General features: G+C 46.5%; 1 protein-coding gene across 3 annotated transcripts in view; it reads right to left on the bottom strand.

The window, feature by feature from the left end:
- The window catches only part of LOC149336975 (neprilysin-2-like), a 29,376-nt gene extending 13,797 nt beyond the window's left edge, over window positions 1-15,579 (bottom strand). For 2 of the 3 annotated variants that reach the window (XR_016284350.1, XM_089553217.1), the window contains exons 1-2: window positions 3,208-4,053; window positions 633-749 (exon numbers count right to left, since the gene is read on the bottom strand). Coding sequence is in view for 2 of the 3 variants with exons in the window: in XM_089553217.1 (XP_089409343.1) it covers window positions 633-749; window positions 3,208-3,459 (369 nt within the window). In the remaining variant the exon portion in view is untranslated. Of the gene's footprint in view, window positions 1-632; window positions 750-3,207; window positions 4,054-15,105 lie in introns of those variants that run through there. The other variant, XM_089553218.1, reaches the window with a different exon arrangement.
- Window positions 15,580-18,164: the final 2,585 nt, after the last annotated feature.

The following is an 18,164-nucleotide window of genomic DNA, read 5'->3' on the forward strand; positions in this document are numbered from 1 at the left end:
CGAGGAGTGATCGGCTGCAGCGATAGCCTGTGCTCTTGTGCAATGGCCAGCGAAGCTGATCTGTTTGCGTACCGCGGATTCTAACCCCAGTCGCGGCAATATTTATTTCACTTATTCATGTTTTGACCAAGGTCACCCTCAAGGTCAACATTCACACAAACCGATGAGCCAATTTGACCTTTTAAAGTAGTGCTTCCGCACCAAAAGCTCACTATTGACTTAGGCAGGAGGCGACCGTGCGTCGGGGAGTTAGTTCGGCTACAAAATATCAGAAAGGAAATGATGGGGAACGAGTGGGGTTCAACCAGAACAGTTCCTGGAATCTTCGGGGCTCGCCAGGCGCAGGGCAAGGCCCGGTAAGGCGCGTGTTTGACCCCTGGCCTAAAGTTTTGTAACACGCCCAAGACTGGCACAGCAGCGCAATGGAGTTTTCTGCACTCCACCCTCGTCGGTATGTGGCCTCCGCCGCCGATATGTGACTTAGACCGGGGACTCGTCCCTGGCAGCGGAACGCCGTAGCCTCTTAGAGCTGTGAGTACTGCCGTTCAAGCAGTGGCGTTGTTCCAACGAACAGAATTTGAAAGCGTGAAAAGGATTAACCGACGCACGAAATTACGGTTGCATAAACTTACGCTTCTTAGGCTTGGTCTGAGCATCGAGCCTGTGGTCGAGCTGTCAGACAGAGACCGCTTTAGAGAGTGTGTGGACAGGCGGCGGCTGCGAAGGGTCTGGAGGTCTTTGTCCGGTCCCTGAGAGAGGAGAGAAAAGCTTTTGATCGCTCGATCAGTTCCGACCCGCGGAAAATATCTCGTACACTGCGAAAACGTAGGGTAACCTTACATCTCAGCCTAAGGAGTTAGGGCGAGTCGGAGTTCACATCTTGCCCATTTGCTAACAGCGACTACATCTGAGTATAACTGGCACCTGCGGCTCTCGACGGTCAAGATGTGCATGGAGCCAAAATGCTCCAACAAAGCAGACAGACCAGTTCAGAGAAATCCTTATTCTGTACTTCGAGGTTTCCGTTATGCCACTCCAGATTATACGGCCAATTGTACCGCTAACGAATACGGTGAGAAAACTTAAAAATTACACTGGTGTTGGTGAATTCTTTGGAATAACCATTGTTTTTTTTTGCGCCCTAAAGCACGCCGTGCCCTGGCACCGGTGACGTCCGTCTTGTTATCGAACAAGTTCTAAAAACTAGTGCCGATTAAGTATCCGGACGTATAGAAATATCCGAAGTCTTGCTCGAAAGTGACTATATTTCGCGGTACTGACCGTTTCGTAATGGCTCAAAACCAGCGAGCTGGATCACACGGCGGGCCTCAAGGGCCTCGCTGATGGTTCCCTACATTAAGAATGGTAAATTAAGAAAGATACGTTGACCGTGCTTCTGTCAGCGACAACTGCGCCCTCTTCTGGCACAAAGGCTTCGTCTACATCGCTGCGAACAAGGCTACGAACGGCCCTGAGGACGCCGAGAAACAACCCAGTAACGACGGCAGACGGTCACCCACAAGCAATACTGAAAAAATAATCATACGCTTGGCTTTGCACACACTGAACACAAATATGCCTACATGGGAGTAAAAACTGAGCGCCTCTAGGGAACTCCCTGTTATATAAAGAAGTGCGCTAGAGGACATCTACTCCTTTTTTACTAACTTCTGTTTAATGCAGGAACACCAACCCGCGCATCGTTTCTGTCAGTTATCTTCGGTAAGTGGATGATTAAACACATCACAAAAAAACTGAGGAACTTACGGTGAGACGCGAAGGGTGACAGCTACGGTTGTTGCCACGTGCTCGACGCAAAAAACATTTCTGAAGTAAACAGTGTTTTAAGGCGTAATGGCGCTGCACTATGCAAGGATGTCCCCACAACCAGTCGCCATCCAAAGTAATGTGAGCTTGGCGATAGCACTACTAAACCAGAGACTGCTTAACAGCGACCTTGGACACCACGATACCAGCATTTTTACGCCAGGAATGTTGCGCTGAGCATCGTTTCGGCTGCCACTACAACGGCAAAGAAGTCGCATGACGAAAAGCGTTGAAGCGACAGCGCGGGGACGCCGGCGATACGAACGGTAGCTGTCGGTGCCGCTTCTAACAGATGTTATGGCCTCGTCAGTGGCCGCACAAGGCTTAACACTCATGGCGCCGTAAGTCATAAGCGACATAACTGGCCGAGGCGCAAACACCCTCTGAAATTGGCAATAGGTTCTGCGCTCTCACCTGTGTCAAACTTAAAGGCGGCACTCTCGGCGTACAAAAGAAAACGTTAACAGCAGATAAGTGAACAGTAGTGAACATCAGTTATAACAGGAAGTAAACAGTCATCATAACCATCAGCAGTAGCATTCTAAGTGGCAAGCCATGCACTTTTCTGAAAAGGTAGCACCTACAGGTCGATTATGTCGTCATGCTAAATTTTAACTAAACGGCGCTTCATGCCAGTACTGCTCAGGGCCAGTTGAACGAACTCGGAAGCCTGGGGTCGCACTCTATAAGCTGTCCACTTTAAAATGGCCGTTTCGCGCACGTTTGGTCCTCTGTCATTGGTCCCTCAGATATACTCACGGCTTTCGAGCGTCCGTGGAAAGCGAAACGGCCATTGCAGAGAAGGCGACCGGACCTCACCATTGGCTGGCACTGACTGCATTACGCAGCAACTATTGAGGTGCACCGTAGCGCTCTGTCAACAGCAGGCGACCGGACCTGACCACTGGATGCCTTTGGCTGCCATTGGCTTCCAACGGTGAGGTCCGCTAGGCTTCTACCCAATGGCTGGGTCGCTTTCCAGGGGCGCTTGAAAGCCGCGGGTATATATTGGTCTTCAATGACAGAGGACCAGACGGACGCCAAATGGCCATTTTAAAATGGACAGCTTATGAAATTCCGCCCCTGGTTATTTTTTTTAAACTTGTGCTCATGATCTAAGATCTTGACAAGGACATTTCCACACAAATAAAGTTAAAACTACGCTAATTGATAAATCGGTTACAGTTACGTAGAACGTGGCATGTGATAAAAATTGATCGATAAATGAGTCGATCAAGCTGTTTACGCACGTCTGTGCCTCACAAGTGTGCTGCAAGCGCTCACTGTGCCCGCAAGGTACAGCCTCAAGCCATGTCCAGCTTAAAGGCGGACTGGATAACGCTTGCATAATGTAAGCTTCCTCAGCAGCAGCTGTGTCACCTTGGGAAGACGGACAGAGTGTCTCCGAGAGTCCGATGGTCGCAGTCTGCTGGACAACCCATAGGTCGACTTCATGGGGGACCCCGACGAGGAAGACTGCGAGCCGATACGCTTGCCACAGTGATGCAGCGACGGCAAGGTGATGTGCTGGTCGACCGCAGAGGACCAGGGCAGCAGGAAGAGAAGGCGCTGCTCGGGGAACCAGGACCAGGCTTTCGGGGCACCCGACTTCATTCGAATCTTCTTCTTCATTGGCACGCGCCCGTTTTTTTCGCTTTCTTTTGGAACGATGGTGATGATAGTAGTTTGACTGAAGTCCTTATGTGAAGTAGAACATTTTGAGGGGCTAGTTAAGCCATTCTGACATAAGCAAAGCAGTGCGAATCGGGCACCTTCTTATGTATTTTGTCACTTTTATGGCCCTTTGCACCATGTACCGTTCACTGCATCTGATTACCACTGCCACTGCTTTCCTATATATTGTGTACGTTTCGCTCAATAAAAATCAGTTGTCAGTTCAGCGCTCTTTCCTGTCCCATCTTCGTTTCGTCTTCGGGCACCTTCATTCGCACTGATTTACTTATATCCTTGTATTAATACAAGCTGCTCACGTGAATGATAATTGTTCAGGTAGTACATCTTGAAAAATGCACATGCCTTTTTCATGCCCTGACGCAAACGCTAACGTCCTAAAAATATCTGTTCGCCGGTTTAGCCGCAGATGCCTAAGATGATGCTTCACCTCAGTCTAAGGACAGCGACGGCTAATAAGACATCCTAAGCCAGTTAATTGTGGCCCGTAAAGTTAAACTCGCAAATTCGTGCGATCCGCATTGCGCCTTCTGCAGTGAAGTGACTAACTTATACCATATGGGATGGGCATGCCAGAAAAAAATCCAGCTATACCAGGAATCAATGACCCAGCAACTGATGACTGGGAAGTGGCGATGTCCAGTTCACATACGGAAGACCCACTTACGGTATGGGCATGCCAGAACACAACATAGCTATACCAAGAATCAATGACCCAACAACTGATGACTGGGAAGCGACGCTCTCTAGCTCAGATTAGGAAGACCAGTGGGCAAGAGCGGCGGAAAAAGGCAATGGGCTCCTGGAATGAGGGCCCACCCAACCATTCTATGCATTAAACGTCTCTCTCTCTGTCTCTGGTGCTCCAAGCGTGATCATCATAAGCCCAACTTACGTCCTCTGCAAGACGAAGGCCTCTCACACTACTCCTCAATTAATCCTGTCCTGTGGCAGCTACAGCCACCTTATCCGCGCAAGTTTTCCAATCCCGTCCCCCAGCCTGGCTTTTTGCCGCCCCTGCAACTTTTTCCGTCTCTTGGAGTCCACTCCAACAGTCTTAAGAATTATCTCTTTGTGCGTGGCTCAATATTCGTTATGCCCCAGTCAGCGCACTTGAACGCCACGTACGCACGGGTCACACTGCTGCAATTTCAGCCCCTGGCATTATTTCGGCGCTCACTTAGTGACCTCACTCAAAGCACTCGATTAAAAATTTTCAAAAACTAAGATCATTCTAGGAAAGGTTGCTCATTCTCGTAAATAATTCACTAGCCCTCGGTTTCCGACGGACTGTAATTACCGAAGGAGATATGTCCACCAGCACCACACCCAACGCTAGCGAGTGGCGCTGGTGGGTGCTTACCTACACGAATTACATTCTAAAATAGGCGTCAAGCCAGCCGCAGAAAAAAAAAAAGAGCTGTCGTAGCTCGTTCGGTACGAATGTTATTATATTCAATTTTTTAATTAAAAATTCGACAGCTGCATCGCGTTCTGCCTCTCGTTCCGCGTGCCCGCGCTAACTCGCATGACAAAGTATAAGTCTCGCCAAGATAAACAAGCATCCTTATAGACCTCTCAACTGGCCCCTGAGACAGTTTACTTTATAAGATGTCTTGAGAAGATATCTTGCAGACAGTTTGGAAACATTTCTATACATCTTGATACATCTCATAGCCGTCTTATCTTAACTAATCCACTAACTTTTTAAGCTACAAGACTTCCTGGTTTTCATAAATCTCAAAGACTACTTCTCTATTACGTCTACTAGGAGTTTTGCACTGAACACCTATCCGCCTACTCTACGACTTTAAGCCGTCTGGTCAAGTCTAACAAGCTGTCTGGTAGGCGTGTTAGCTGGCCAATATTTCCATAGAGTTATTATAACCAAGTCTAGAGGGAAATCTGCCCATTGAGCAAATGCATTCCAGTGGGCAACGCATGAACGCAGCCATCACACAACGGTTTGCGTGTGTTGCCAGCTGTTTTGTCACTTTCTAAATCTGGGCAAAGAACGGAGTTGGAACCTGGCAACGTAGTCCGTGGGAAGATGGCGGTAATCCGAGTAGCTCTCGACTGCTCTAAAGTGCAGTAAACAACGGCAAAATCGTCGCGTTTGGATCGTTTTCAATGGTATGCAGTGTCGCATACCGGTAGTAATTTCATATAGGTGGCTTGTGACTTCTGAATTATTATTTGAAGGCTAGTACCGCGATTGTGACGCGCTGGAGTGTATTTCGTCTGTAGAGCGCACGGGATTTTGCATGTCCTCTGTTGTCGAGTGCAAATACACGTCGGAAATTTGCTTTGGCCCCAAAAGGCCGAACACAATTCGCAAAGGAAACGAATGCCCAAGGTAAATGGAGCAACTGCTCTGCCTGGTTTGTTTTCAATGTTCAGCGTTTTGTTATATTAAATGTCGAAGGTTTGTTAGAGTACCGCGGGCCTCTCGCGTTTTTTTTTTTATCTTTCTCCTTCGCCGAGGAAGACGGTGCCGTGTCTTTTCTGGCGCGAGACGAGCTCATAACGGGATTTTTCGTACGCAGCAACGCTCAGAGCATCTCAGAGCTTCATCACGAACGAGTGAAACAAGGTGGAGGCAGAAATGCATGAAACGCCATGTACCGCTCGAGAAACCTTCGTTTCCTGTCCAGCATTGTGCGCATTAGATTGTGGGTGCTTAGTTGGTTGTTGTGGTGGGTTTTTGTTATTATTTTTGTGTTGGTTTTTTTAGGTTTATGACTGCTTTTGCTTCTAATGTGCGACACTGCTTTTTTGCTGAGATATTTTTTATTCCTCTGTTTGGTTTCAAAACCCATTTATTAGAAGCTAGTGCCGCAAGTACTTTATACGCACGGGATAAGAAGAGTCCTGCGATTACATGTATGCTATCTTGTTTACATGCCGATTTCCTGCCACTGGCTGTGTTCGGAGCAATGATGCGCTGTAAGATGCTTGAGCTGAGGATCATAAGTGTGCCTCTTTTCCGTAAAATAAACAGTTGGTAGACTGCGCATTACCTTCTTGTGCCGTTGTCGTTGCGCGGCCGTTCATTTCAACAGTGTTACCTTAATTACCGCATGCATTAGTGATGAAAATCGCAATAAAACGCATTTAAGCAAGAACACCTGCATCCTTTATAAGTATCGCCAATGTGTTCTCTGTCAAGCAGATTGAGGCAATGGCGTTAAGAAAGTCGAATGCCGTGAAAAAGTAAACGGCTGCAAGGTTCATTAGCTTGGTGTCATCCGCCTTCAAAGAGAGTTCCAAGAGCGGGAGATTTTCTTTCACACGCTTTACAGTACACAGTTGTAGTGAAATGTGCATATGTATCTCTTCCCACGTTTACTCACAAATGATGCAAAGTGTCCTATCCTTTTGGAGCTTTTGCCATGCATCAACGCACGAAGGTGGCATCGCGGTGAACGAGAGCGCGAGTGACTCCTTGTCGTATGCAGCTCCTTGAATTAAGTGCCTTGGAATCAGGTTCGAAAGCAGAAGTTTAAAACCGAAACTCCAAGAGCGTTTATTCAGTTCACTCGTGAACATGTTCGCAATCATCCGATATTAAAAGAAATGACCACAATCAGTATGCTAAAGATTACAAAATGTGTTTAAAACATTGAAAATATGCTTAAGAGTGACATATAATTATTTTCTCTGCCGCAGTTTTCCTAATTCAAACTCAAACTTCACCCATCCTTGACTTTGCGAGAAAAAACTGTGCTGGCCACACTAGTGTGTTGTAAGATGGCGTTCAAGATGGCGACTTACATGCGTGGACCGCATGGAGGAAGGAAAGAACTATGGTGGACCGCTTTGCGAGCTCAGCTTTACCCCCCTGAATATTTCTTGAGAATGTACTAGATGCACGATGCAACAAGGACCAACAACGAGTCGTCTATGCAAGCACACGAAACATCAAGAAATACAAACCCCGTATTTACCTTATTCGACTAGAATACCTTCGCTCATCCTTATATACGCCACCTCCGCAGTGCCCATATGGAGAACTGGCGATCAATTAAGTTATATAAAGCATTTTTGTGGCTGTTAATTTATTCTTGCTGCACTGAAGTTAGACTGGTTTGAATGCAACTTTCTGTTGGATGAAAGTCTTGATCTCTACCAGAGTAGATAAAGTAACTCGAAAGTGAATGCTACTCTATAGGCGCGCACACACATTCTACGCATAAACGTCTATTAGAGACGTCTTTCAAAGATGACTCGGAAAGAAGTCGTATTGACTAAAAAACTCTCTTGCGCATATCTTGTTTAGCTTTAAATTAATTGCGCATGTCTTGTGTAGTTAAATTAATCATTGGCCGCTCAGGAAGAGCAACATGGGCAACACAAGGCCCACTGCTGGGAGCACCTGCTATGCCCGCTGCGGTGGCTCAGTGGTTAAGGCGTTCCACTACTGAGCCGATGTACCCGGGTTCTCGTTTATGGTTTATTGGGGTTTAACATCTCAAAGTGGCTCAGGCTACGAGGGGCGCCGTGGTGAAGGGTTCTGGAGAGAGAGAGAGAGAGAAAAAAATTTATTGTCAGCAATACGTTGGTGAAGTTCTTGGGTACGACAGCCGCTCCAGTGGGCCGGCAGTTTGAGTCTGTCGGCGACCTCCTGCGCTCTTGCCGTGGCCCTGGACTGAACGCCCGGGTCCGGGCTAGCGAGAACAGCTTCCCATTTTTCAAGCGTGGGAGATGTGACTAGATCGGCCGGAGGCGGATCCTCCGCGTAGTCCCAGATTATATGGTCCAAGGTGGCAGCCTCGCCGCACAGCTGACAGTACGGATTTACCAAATCAGGAAAGATATTGGAATATCTCCACGGGTTCGGTTGCGACCGCGTTTGCAGCCGCCTCCATGTGGTAGTCTGTTCGCGACTGAGCGAAACGTGTGAATGAGACAGGTGCACTCTAAGCTGCCTGTAATAATTTTTATGTCCTGATATGTAATTAGCGTTTCACCCCATGTGACATCGGGGTCAGATACTCCCTCACCGGCTCAGCTGACAAAACCTCGAGCATACGGGAGAGCGGCCTCGTTCCCTGGAACACCCGCATGGGCTGGGACCCAAACCAGATCCACTTCCTTCCTGTAGTTTGGCATCGTACGAATAATTTTGTATGCGGTGGCGGAGAAACGTCCCCTAGCAAGTTGCGAAGGGCCGTTTTGGAATCACTGAGAATTGTGCTGGTGCCTTCCTGAACGATTCCAAGTGCTACTGCAGCCTCTTCGGCGTCTTCCACTCGGTCCGTGACCACCGTAGCCGCTACCCTGCGGGAGATGCTCACCGCGCTCACAGCGAAAGCGTCTTTGCCTGTAATGTTATAATGGGCCGCATCAACGTATACACGGCACTATTGTCCCCTAGATGCTTTTTGCTTAACGTCTTCGCCCTGGCCCTCCTCCGGTTGTCGTGACGGTCCACTTGCATGTTCTTGGGGATAGGTTCGACCCGAATGCGTTCGCGCATCTCTGTCGGTAAAATTACCTGGCCTGAAAGGTCCTCACCCTCTATGCCTAATCTTCTCAAAATGTAGAGCTCCGTATCTGTCTGCCTGAGCCGCTGCTCTTGCGATGTAAGCTGTGCCTCAATCAGCTCTTCGAGGGTGTTATGGACCCCAACAAACAGAAGCCTCGCGGTGGACGTGTGCGGTCTACGGTCGCGGTGGACGGTGGACATCTGCAAGATAATCCGTGCTCACTGGGCACAGCTGTCTAAAGACGCAACACTGTTCTTCACTAGCGGACACGCCACACGAAGTCAGCATATTAACTCTTTGCCTGTTATCTCATACGTAGAATAAAAGTCCATTTTGGTAACTGAGAGTGTTGTCAATAAAATGGCTGTGGCTTAGCTTGGTTAAGCCCGGTAATTGCGAAAGCAATATCCGTAGCTACGCCATGGTACAGCTGGTAGTGTAACTGGTGGCGGCGCTTGTGGTTAGACTTGTGGTGATGCATCGGTTATACAATCCAATCCTATCCAATCCAATACAATCCAATCCGATCCAATATGCTAATATGGTAGCTACGTGGCCTCGCTACGCGGCGGGCTGAAGGTGCAACTAGTATTGCTTTCGCAATAAAACGCGGCACGTGAGCGTTCGGGAATGCATCGATCGGGCACCGGTGGAATCCTCACCCTCCCCCACTGGCACGAAGGCGAGAGGGCTACGGGAAACAGCGCCATTATTAAATATTACAAACAGGCCAGAACGGAGTAGGCCTCGCCTCGCAAACGGCTGACGCATGAGAACTTAAAGGGTCCCTGAAAAGGGTGTTATAGGTTGGCTATAATAAGCTTGCATTTAGTAGAGTATAGGCCTCCCAGCGTTCATGGCGCGTGCAAGACCTCAAAAGCCAGTCAATAATTTACAATATATTTTTAAAAATTCGCGCTTCTGCGCCTCGGGGCGACCAGCGGTGCCGAGATTTCGCCCGAATCCGCGCTCAACGCGTCATGCAGCGCTCGTTACGTCAGTAGCGGAGGGCTATCACTGGTTCACCGTGCCAACTCTTTCTGACGTCACGCAGTTACTATGGCCGCGGCTAGAAGCTCCGCCCACCAGGGGACTCCTGCGCTCGTCGGCAGCCGGAGGAGGAGCCGAGTGGGTGGGGCCGGCAGAGGAGCGCCGACATATCAGTGCGCGACGAGAGGAGAGAAGAAAGCGCGAAAACGCGGAAATTCAAATTTTAACTACAGATAACTAAGTTTCTGTAAAACGTGTAAAAAATTTTTTGCTGGAGGATATTTTTGAAGCGGCGCCCTTTAAGATTCTACGCATATCACCACATTATTGAGAGACCCTTTAGAACCCCTTTAATCTGGAGGTGCATCCAAAACTCCTACACCTCTCTAAAATTAAAAATTTTTGCATCCCACATCACCAGCAGAATGTAGCCAATGCCCACATCCAGAAGCGGATTTGTATCACTTGGTAAGGGCGTGCTGCCCAGCACCCATCCCCCTTTCACTCCCCTACCCCATCTCCTAAGGCCCTTCGGGCCGCGGACCTCGACAGCCAGATCGGCCTGGTTTTCCGGACCCGGTCCAAGGCTCGAGGAAGCTCTCCTAAAGAGGACATCTTCGTCACTTTTTGTTCAATGCAATGTTCAAATGGGCCGCGTGTTCGAGCTTCATGCCATTTAGTCGATAACTACTCGAAAACGTGACAAATTTGATCAGTTTAAAATAATTTTGAACATTCAGTATTTGATTCGTGCAGTGAACCGAATGAAGGACATTCGATACGCTTTCGAATATTCGCACTCTGCTACAACGAAACTCCTGGCGCAGCCCCCATATGAACTCTGAGTTAAAACTTCCGCTTAGACACTCTTGGAAAGTCTATTGCCTGCGTAAGGTAATCGGAGGACATCTTGAAAAAATTGTCCCTGACCTGAGGTGAGGAAAAACGAAAGAGCGATCGGTTTTCAGTCCCTCGATTAAGGAGTCATATGAGGAAGCGATTCGTCTATTTGCCTGTCCGGAAGAGTTTCTTTTTTTTTTTAAAGTATTTGCGCGTTAATTCTTATAACGCCCAAAAGGCTGCCACGTGGCATGCGATTGTTTTTCTAGATATGTGCATATAAAGATACTTTTCAATAAAGGACGTCAGTTGTGATCAGCGCCTCGTTCAGTGGTTTTCTTGTCTCAAAGTTAGCGCCTGTGCTAAAGAAAAAAAGCAGTGGTTGGTACAGTCGGCCATGGTCCGCGGTGTCCAGTACAACTCCGCCGACCAATAGCAAAAGTGAACGAAGTCGGCTTTTTTATATTCGGCTGTATCAACCAAGCCATAGGCATCAAAACTTAAGTTTACATTTTCGTTGGATAGTTGGCTTCTTCAGGTACAAGGAAAGCTTGAGCAGCTGACTGCTTTTTGTTACGGAGGGATCCTTTGGGGCCGTAAATTAGTGATGCAAAACTATCGATACTGTCGATAGTTGTCTCTATCAAACTATCGATGGTAAAAAAAATTATCGATAGTACTATCGATAGCTCTATCGATACTACTTGCTATATATAGTACCATCCATTCTATAAAATCAACCACGCGTACCCACCACATCCTAAACTTGGTTTCCCGAGTGTGTGGTATGGACATGATAGTATGAGTAACTGACAGGACTCGCCCGTTTTCTCAGCCTACGCGTCACAGAGCTCTGCAGATGTTCTCTACGTAAAGTTATTGGATAAAGTGTTAGTATAGCGAATGTCCTAGTTGCGAATAGAGATGTGAAGGCCTGAAAAAAACACTGCAATTTTGGAAAAAAAAAAAACGGTTTTTTTTTTTCGTTTTTTTTTCAGACGAGAAAAAAATGGAAAGAAACATCGAAAATTTCACAAAGCTATTTCAGGGTCTTATGATTGCTTGCTTTCAGTTTAGGTTTTTGTTTTTCCTTTGATAACCATTACAGTGTGCGTCGTTGAACGATTGGAGAGCAGTCGTCATCGCCGGTGCCAGGTAGTGCTTTTAAAATGTTCGTGCTGCGAGTACGCGGGTTGAAGGCCAGGTCACATGTAAGATCCAGGCTTGACTTAAAAACACACTAATACTTGAACTCACGGCTGAAGTAGAACAAAATGGCTGCAAATTTTACAGCGCGACACACACAGCATAAAAACATAGGCTGCTGTGCACGTAAGCGGTTTTAGCCAAATACAAGCGTAGCTTCTTGATTTCCAACGTAGCAGAGTACAGGACATCCGCAGGAATTTGATCCAGGACAGGTGTCTGGGACTCAGCGAAGCACGTGGCCCCATCTACCTGGTGGCAAGGCCTTTGCACCAACCAGCCGCTAACTCACTGGCTTGCCGACTGCTGCAGATGCCACAATCAACCGCCAGCTGCGAACGAAACTGGTCACGTTTCGGAAACGTGCGAACAAGGATTCGCAACAGGCTTTCAGGGGAACGCGTACGAAAGCTCGTGTATGTGCAGTCGAACCTAGCTGTGGACACAACTTCAATCCATGCTGCTGCGCGCAGTGCCGCATCCAGCGACAGTGACTATGAGTCCGATATGGAGTGACTTATAGATCAGTTTTCATGTTCCCTTTCTCGGTGCAATAGAACAAGAAGTTCGTTCCACAAATATGATATTTAGATCTCCATATTCGCCTGAAGTGCAAATCATTATTTATCTTCTCGGTGCAATAGAACAAGTTCGTTTCACAATATGTCATCTATAACTGCATATTCGACTGAACTTCGGAGCATTATTATTGATCGTTGTGCTGTTGCAAATAAATCTGTTCTTGACACGTTTTGCAAACTTTCCAATTTTTCATGAAAAAAACCCTGAAAAGAATGGTTTTTTTCATGCCATTCAATATTGCTTGAAATTTTACATCTATATAGTTGCGAAGCATGTCTGCGAAGAGCATTTCCGCAGCGGTTAGGTCAGCAAGACGACGTCTGCAGTGCGCAATGGTGTCGTGTTAGCCAGCACAAGTTGTGCTGTTTGTTCTTTCATCTGATGCAGTTCCAAAAATTTTTCCACACTGTCCCAGCTACCTTTTAAACTGAACTGTCCCGTTTTCGCGTCTCAGTTTAAAGTGGTAGTCATTTTATTTTAACTCCAGTATGCTCTCACAACCCCGCCAGTTACCTTTAACAATGGTTAACTTGTATACAGGGCGCCGTATAGAAGAGAAAGGCATCTGACATGCGCAGTGCTTATGCCATGCAATCACGAGCCTACAAATAATGAGATGCACAGCACTTAACGTTCGTTCTTTTTGTTCCGGCTCTCATGCTGTCGAATGCCTTCATTACGATGTGATACACAGATATATTTATCTATCTATGTATATCTACATAAATAGATATATTTATGTAGTAATGCTTCCTGTAATCTGATTTTTTGCTTATATTTAGCTTTCATCTAGCTTGTGTATCAGGATGTCCTTTTCATCTAGCACACTACTAGTAAATATTTCCGATGTTTGAGCGATAAACCACTGCCACGCTTACAACCTCATCATCGACGAAATGTTTGATAAGCATCGCATTACATTTCCATGCACTGAACACAAGGAAGATATGACCGCGCATGTTCTAGACTACCATGTTGCGATGAAGATGGGACAGTTCAGTAAACAGAAGATCGGACAGCTCAAAGCCGCGCAACTTGAGAAAAGCTTTACTTTTGAGTATAAATGTATCGATGAACATATTCCGGGTCCTTTACTGCGGAATTAAATATTTCATTCGTCCACGAGATATTTCATAAATGCATGAATTGAGTATTGCTGGTAGTCAGTTATCGCAAATGCCGCCGTGGTGGCACTGGGGATATGGTACTCGGCTGCTGGCTAAAAAGACGCAGGTTCGGTCCCAGGCCACGGCGGCTCTATTTCGATATGGAGGCGAAAGACAAAATGCCCGTGTACTGTGCGATGCCAGTGCACGTTAAAGAACCACAGCTGGTCGAAATTTAACCGGAGACCTCCACTATGGCATCCCTCATAGATGAGTCTCTTTGGGACGTTAATCCTCATAAGACAGTGAAACCAATCAGGTATCGCAAATGTTTTGTCTATATCGCAGGTCATCAAATGCACAATATCAACAGTGTTACTATCGATAGTCTTAATATCGACAATCGCACTATCGATATAGGCTTGCTATCAATAGCGGTACTGTATTTAGTAATACTATCGATAGCAATACTATCGATAGTGTTATTATCGGTTCAGCTACCTAGAGCAATATACTATCGATATTAATACTATCGCTTCTGCTATCGATAGTATAGTACTATCGATAAAACTATCGATAGTCTATCGTTAGTAGTACTATCGATGGTTTAAAAAAACGATCGATACTATCGATAGTCAATTTCCCGATAGTTTTGCATCACTACCGTCAATCCAACTGGCTCAACTTTCTCCACTGTTGAAACCGGGGGTCCTCTGGATAATTTAATACCGCCTGGCTCGATCGTCGCCCTTTAGCTTACAACCGGTCCCTCTCCCTTCTCTATTTAGGATATCAAGTCACACGTTCGATAAATGCTCTGTTCACTCGTTAATCACACCAGCATGCTGCTTTGTTCTTACTGTCGTCTGCTACTGCGACAAAGCGCCCCAGTAGGCTGCCAAAAGGGCTATGGTAGAGCCCCCTGAGGCTTGCTCTTCAAGTTGTGGCGCTTCGTTTTTCTCTTCCATTCGGCAGGTGGCGCCAGGAGTCACCTCATCAAAGTTTACAGGAATCTAGGAGTTGATTTGCAAGTGTCAGCATCATCATTGTCGCTGGCATGAGGTTTTGAGCTGGTTGTGGTTGTGAGAAAAAGTGTGGAGCAGTTAAAAAAGTCTGAAATAAAGTTTCAGCAGTTGCAGCGGAGGTACAGAGCATGGTGGCATGCGTGGAATACGGACGTAAACACGAAGGTGAACGGCAGCGACGGTGCGGCAAGACGTCAGGAGCCGGGCCCATCTGTCGAGCCCGCCCAGACGTCGCGGCTCATGCAGGATGGTGCGCGTTGATACGGGCCGTACGTCGACGCCAAAGCACAACTCGCTCAAAACACAAAGGATTGCCCAGAGATGGTTCGGACGCAGGAACGGGCTCACCAGTGCCGTGCTTCATTGGTGCGTGCGGCTGTCAACGGCGGACGTATCGACGGATGCGTGACCGACGTCGTTGCCCACACTGGAGACGTGCGCGAGTCGCAGTTCGGTTGTCGGACGCGTCGCCGCCGTAAAGTAGTGGGCGACGTAGTCGGACAACCGTATGTAGCACTCTGTCCAGCTCACGAACACACTGCAATGTTTGGCTGTCACCGTCACCCCATCCGCGCCGAGGCCCCGTAGTGGAGAAACCGTGTAGGTGTCACGCTGGCCGGTGTAGTACGCTTCCGCACGCAGCTTGCGCGACGCGGCGCTGTCGAGAACGTCGGAGAATGTCCGCCGCCCTCCCCCATCTCGTGTGAGGAGGAGCGAGAACGAATTGCACCACCCGTCTGCGTAGGGAGGTCCAGAGGTCATACCGGACCACGAATGAGTTGACATCCGAGGCCCAAGCAGGAGGGGGGTGTCTCGCGCTCTCCGCTGCCGAACTCTCGAAGAAGAGAGTCGTTCTTTTGAAAGTCTGGCCCCCTCTGTGCGCTGCACGCGGAGACTCCTTACTAGCAGCTCCAACCTTTCACCAAAACGGCCTTTTTTTTTTCTTTCTCGCGACAACATATGCCCGATGTTCCCTTTTCGCGTGCACATGCCTTCCATCCGCGTTGTGCATTTAGGTGCGCGTACACAACTTATTCTTCTACTTTCTAATCATCTTTTAATCATGAAATAATTACGCTACTAAATATTTTTTGATCAACACCACAAATAAAAAAATGTGGAAACATTCTCCCTTGGTTTCAGTTATTACTGTTGACTTCTTTCATATTTTCTCAAGGTATAATAGTTATGTACTGGATAAAATGTACTTTCAGCTGAAAACTCCATGAATGTTATTACAGCCAGGGCTCTAGTATTTAAAATTCATAATTAGGTTGAAGACAACTCTATAGCAGACTAGTATGTAATTTATCACAAAGCAAGAAACTTGAACCATTACTTTCTGGCAGGAGGCAGTTCAGTGTTCAGCTTTGTAAATACTGCTTGACAATGCACACTAAATGTCATGGCATAAATGCTACTCAATTGCCAAGAACTGCAAAAGTAAAGTTCTAGTGCATGGCACTGCTCAGTAAAACCGAATTTTGAGAATTCCTGAAACTGGTTTTCACAAAAGGCTTGCAGAGTGCCTTGCAGCAAAGTCTCAGTTTGTTGGCCAACTCCGTCTAATCTGATTTACACTGAACAAAGGAAATGATTAACATGATAAACTGTTATACGTATTCCAACGAATCTAAAAAAATAGCTGCATTACATATTAATATACTCTCATCTACCATATTCTCTCCTGGTTTGGGGAACCACCACCAAAACAAACAGCCGCCGCGGTGGCTCAGTGGTTGTCGCGCTCAGCTGCTGATCATAAAGATGCAGGTTTGATCACGGCCACATTCTGATGGAGGCAAAATTCTAGAGGCCCGTGTACTCTGCTATGTCAGTGCACGTTAGAAAATCTCAGGTGGTTGAAATTTTCTGCAGCCCTCACTATGGTGTCCCTCATAGCCTGAGCCACTTCGGGACGTTAAAAAAACCCTATAAACCATAAACCAAACCAAACAAACCTCATGTGACTTTTTAAGCAGCAGAAAAGGGTAGTACAACCAGCTTGTAACCTTGACTTATTTGCAAACACTTTGCAAACACTCAGCCAATATTTGATAAGCTTGGCATACTAGCTACAGGCAACCTGTTCTTGCATAAACTCACTCCAGGCATTCAGTCTTAGGCACATTGATCATGTATCAGTTTTGCCGCAAAAGAAACTGTTTAACCTTAGACATGACAACTTAAATACTACTGATTAGCACAAACTAGGGAAAACAGCCTTCTACTTGCAATTATTGATGTTAGTAAACATTAATCCCAGTATCCTGGAGAAGGTCCAAATTTGCAAATCAGCCATGAGGTTTAAGAAAGGTGTTGAAACATAATTTTTTCACTATTGTAACGATGAACTTCCCGATGTATGTCAATCTCCTTTTTCCCTTAATAGTGCTGTGCTAAAGCTTTGGGATACTTTGCTGTCCTGATGTGTCCTTTATCATGTTTTGAAATTTCCAGTTGGTTCCAACTGGAACCAACTGGGAATTGTTCCATAAACCAGTTGAGCTGGGAAAGATTTTCACCTGAATGCATTATTTGCTCTGTTGTTGTTTGCCGCACAGTGTATACATGCCTTGTGTGCTGCGGCCCTAGTCAGGCACGAATATCGCCTTTTGCCTCAGCACAAAAAATTTTGCGTCTTAAAGGACAAAGAAAGAAACTGTGAGTTCTTTACTAGTATTGCCAAAGTGAACTGCTTTGGGATGATTACTATGTTGCCTTCAGTACCCTAGCCTGTTTAATGCAACACAACAGATACAGTACTTTGCGTCTTATTCAGGATAGATTAGCATCATATCCTTTGTAGTCAAAGGTATTAAACATTTTCTATCAGGTTCTAGCATTCTTGTCGGAACCACCTTTTCAAAGAAAAAAAAAGGGGCAAACAAAGTATCTACATGAATGGAAACAGTAAGTTCAGGAGCTCACAAATAAATGCTGAAGACATTGTTCGTACACACGTGGACATGGTTGAAAGCAGGAAATGTGTAATAAATGAAGTTACCTTTAAACTGCATTAAAACTGATAGAAAAGCTGCCTTATCAGCCAATTAACAGGTGTTCATCGTCACAAAATTAACTTCAACAGTGATCAATTTTCTCCCTTGCACCACTCTACCCTCACAAATTTAACCTCTTCAGTGTTTGATTAAAAGTAGAGATGATCATTCAGTTTGCTCCACTCCATTTAACAGGCTGCCACCTTCAAATAAGTTTCTTTTCCTTCGTTACACACTCTGTAACACAAACAATCTACTGGTTAGACCACCGTGACGGCTCAGAGATTATGTTGCTCTGTTCCTGACCTGAAGGTCGTGGGTTCAATCCCGGCTGCGGTGGTCGCATTTTGATGGAGGCAAAATTCTAGAGGCCCGTGTGCTGTGCGATGTCAGTGCAGGTTAAAG

The sequence above is a fragment of the Amblyomma mixtum genome, chromosome 7 (assembly GCF_055824585.1).
Source record: "Amblyomma mixtum isolate Tamu chromosome 7, ASM5582458v1, whole genome shotgun sequence".
Classification (NCBI taxonomy): domain Eukaryota; kingdom Metazoa; phylum Arthropoda; class Arachnida; order Ixodida; family Ixodidae; genus Amblyomma; species Amblyomma mixtum.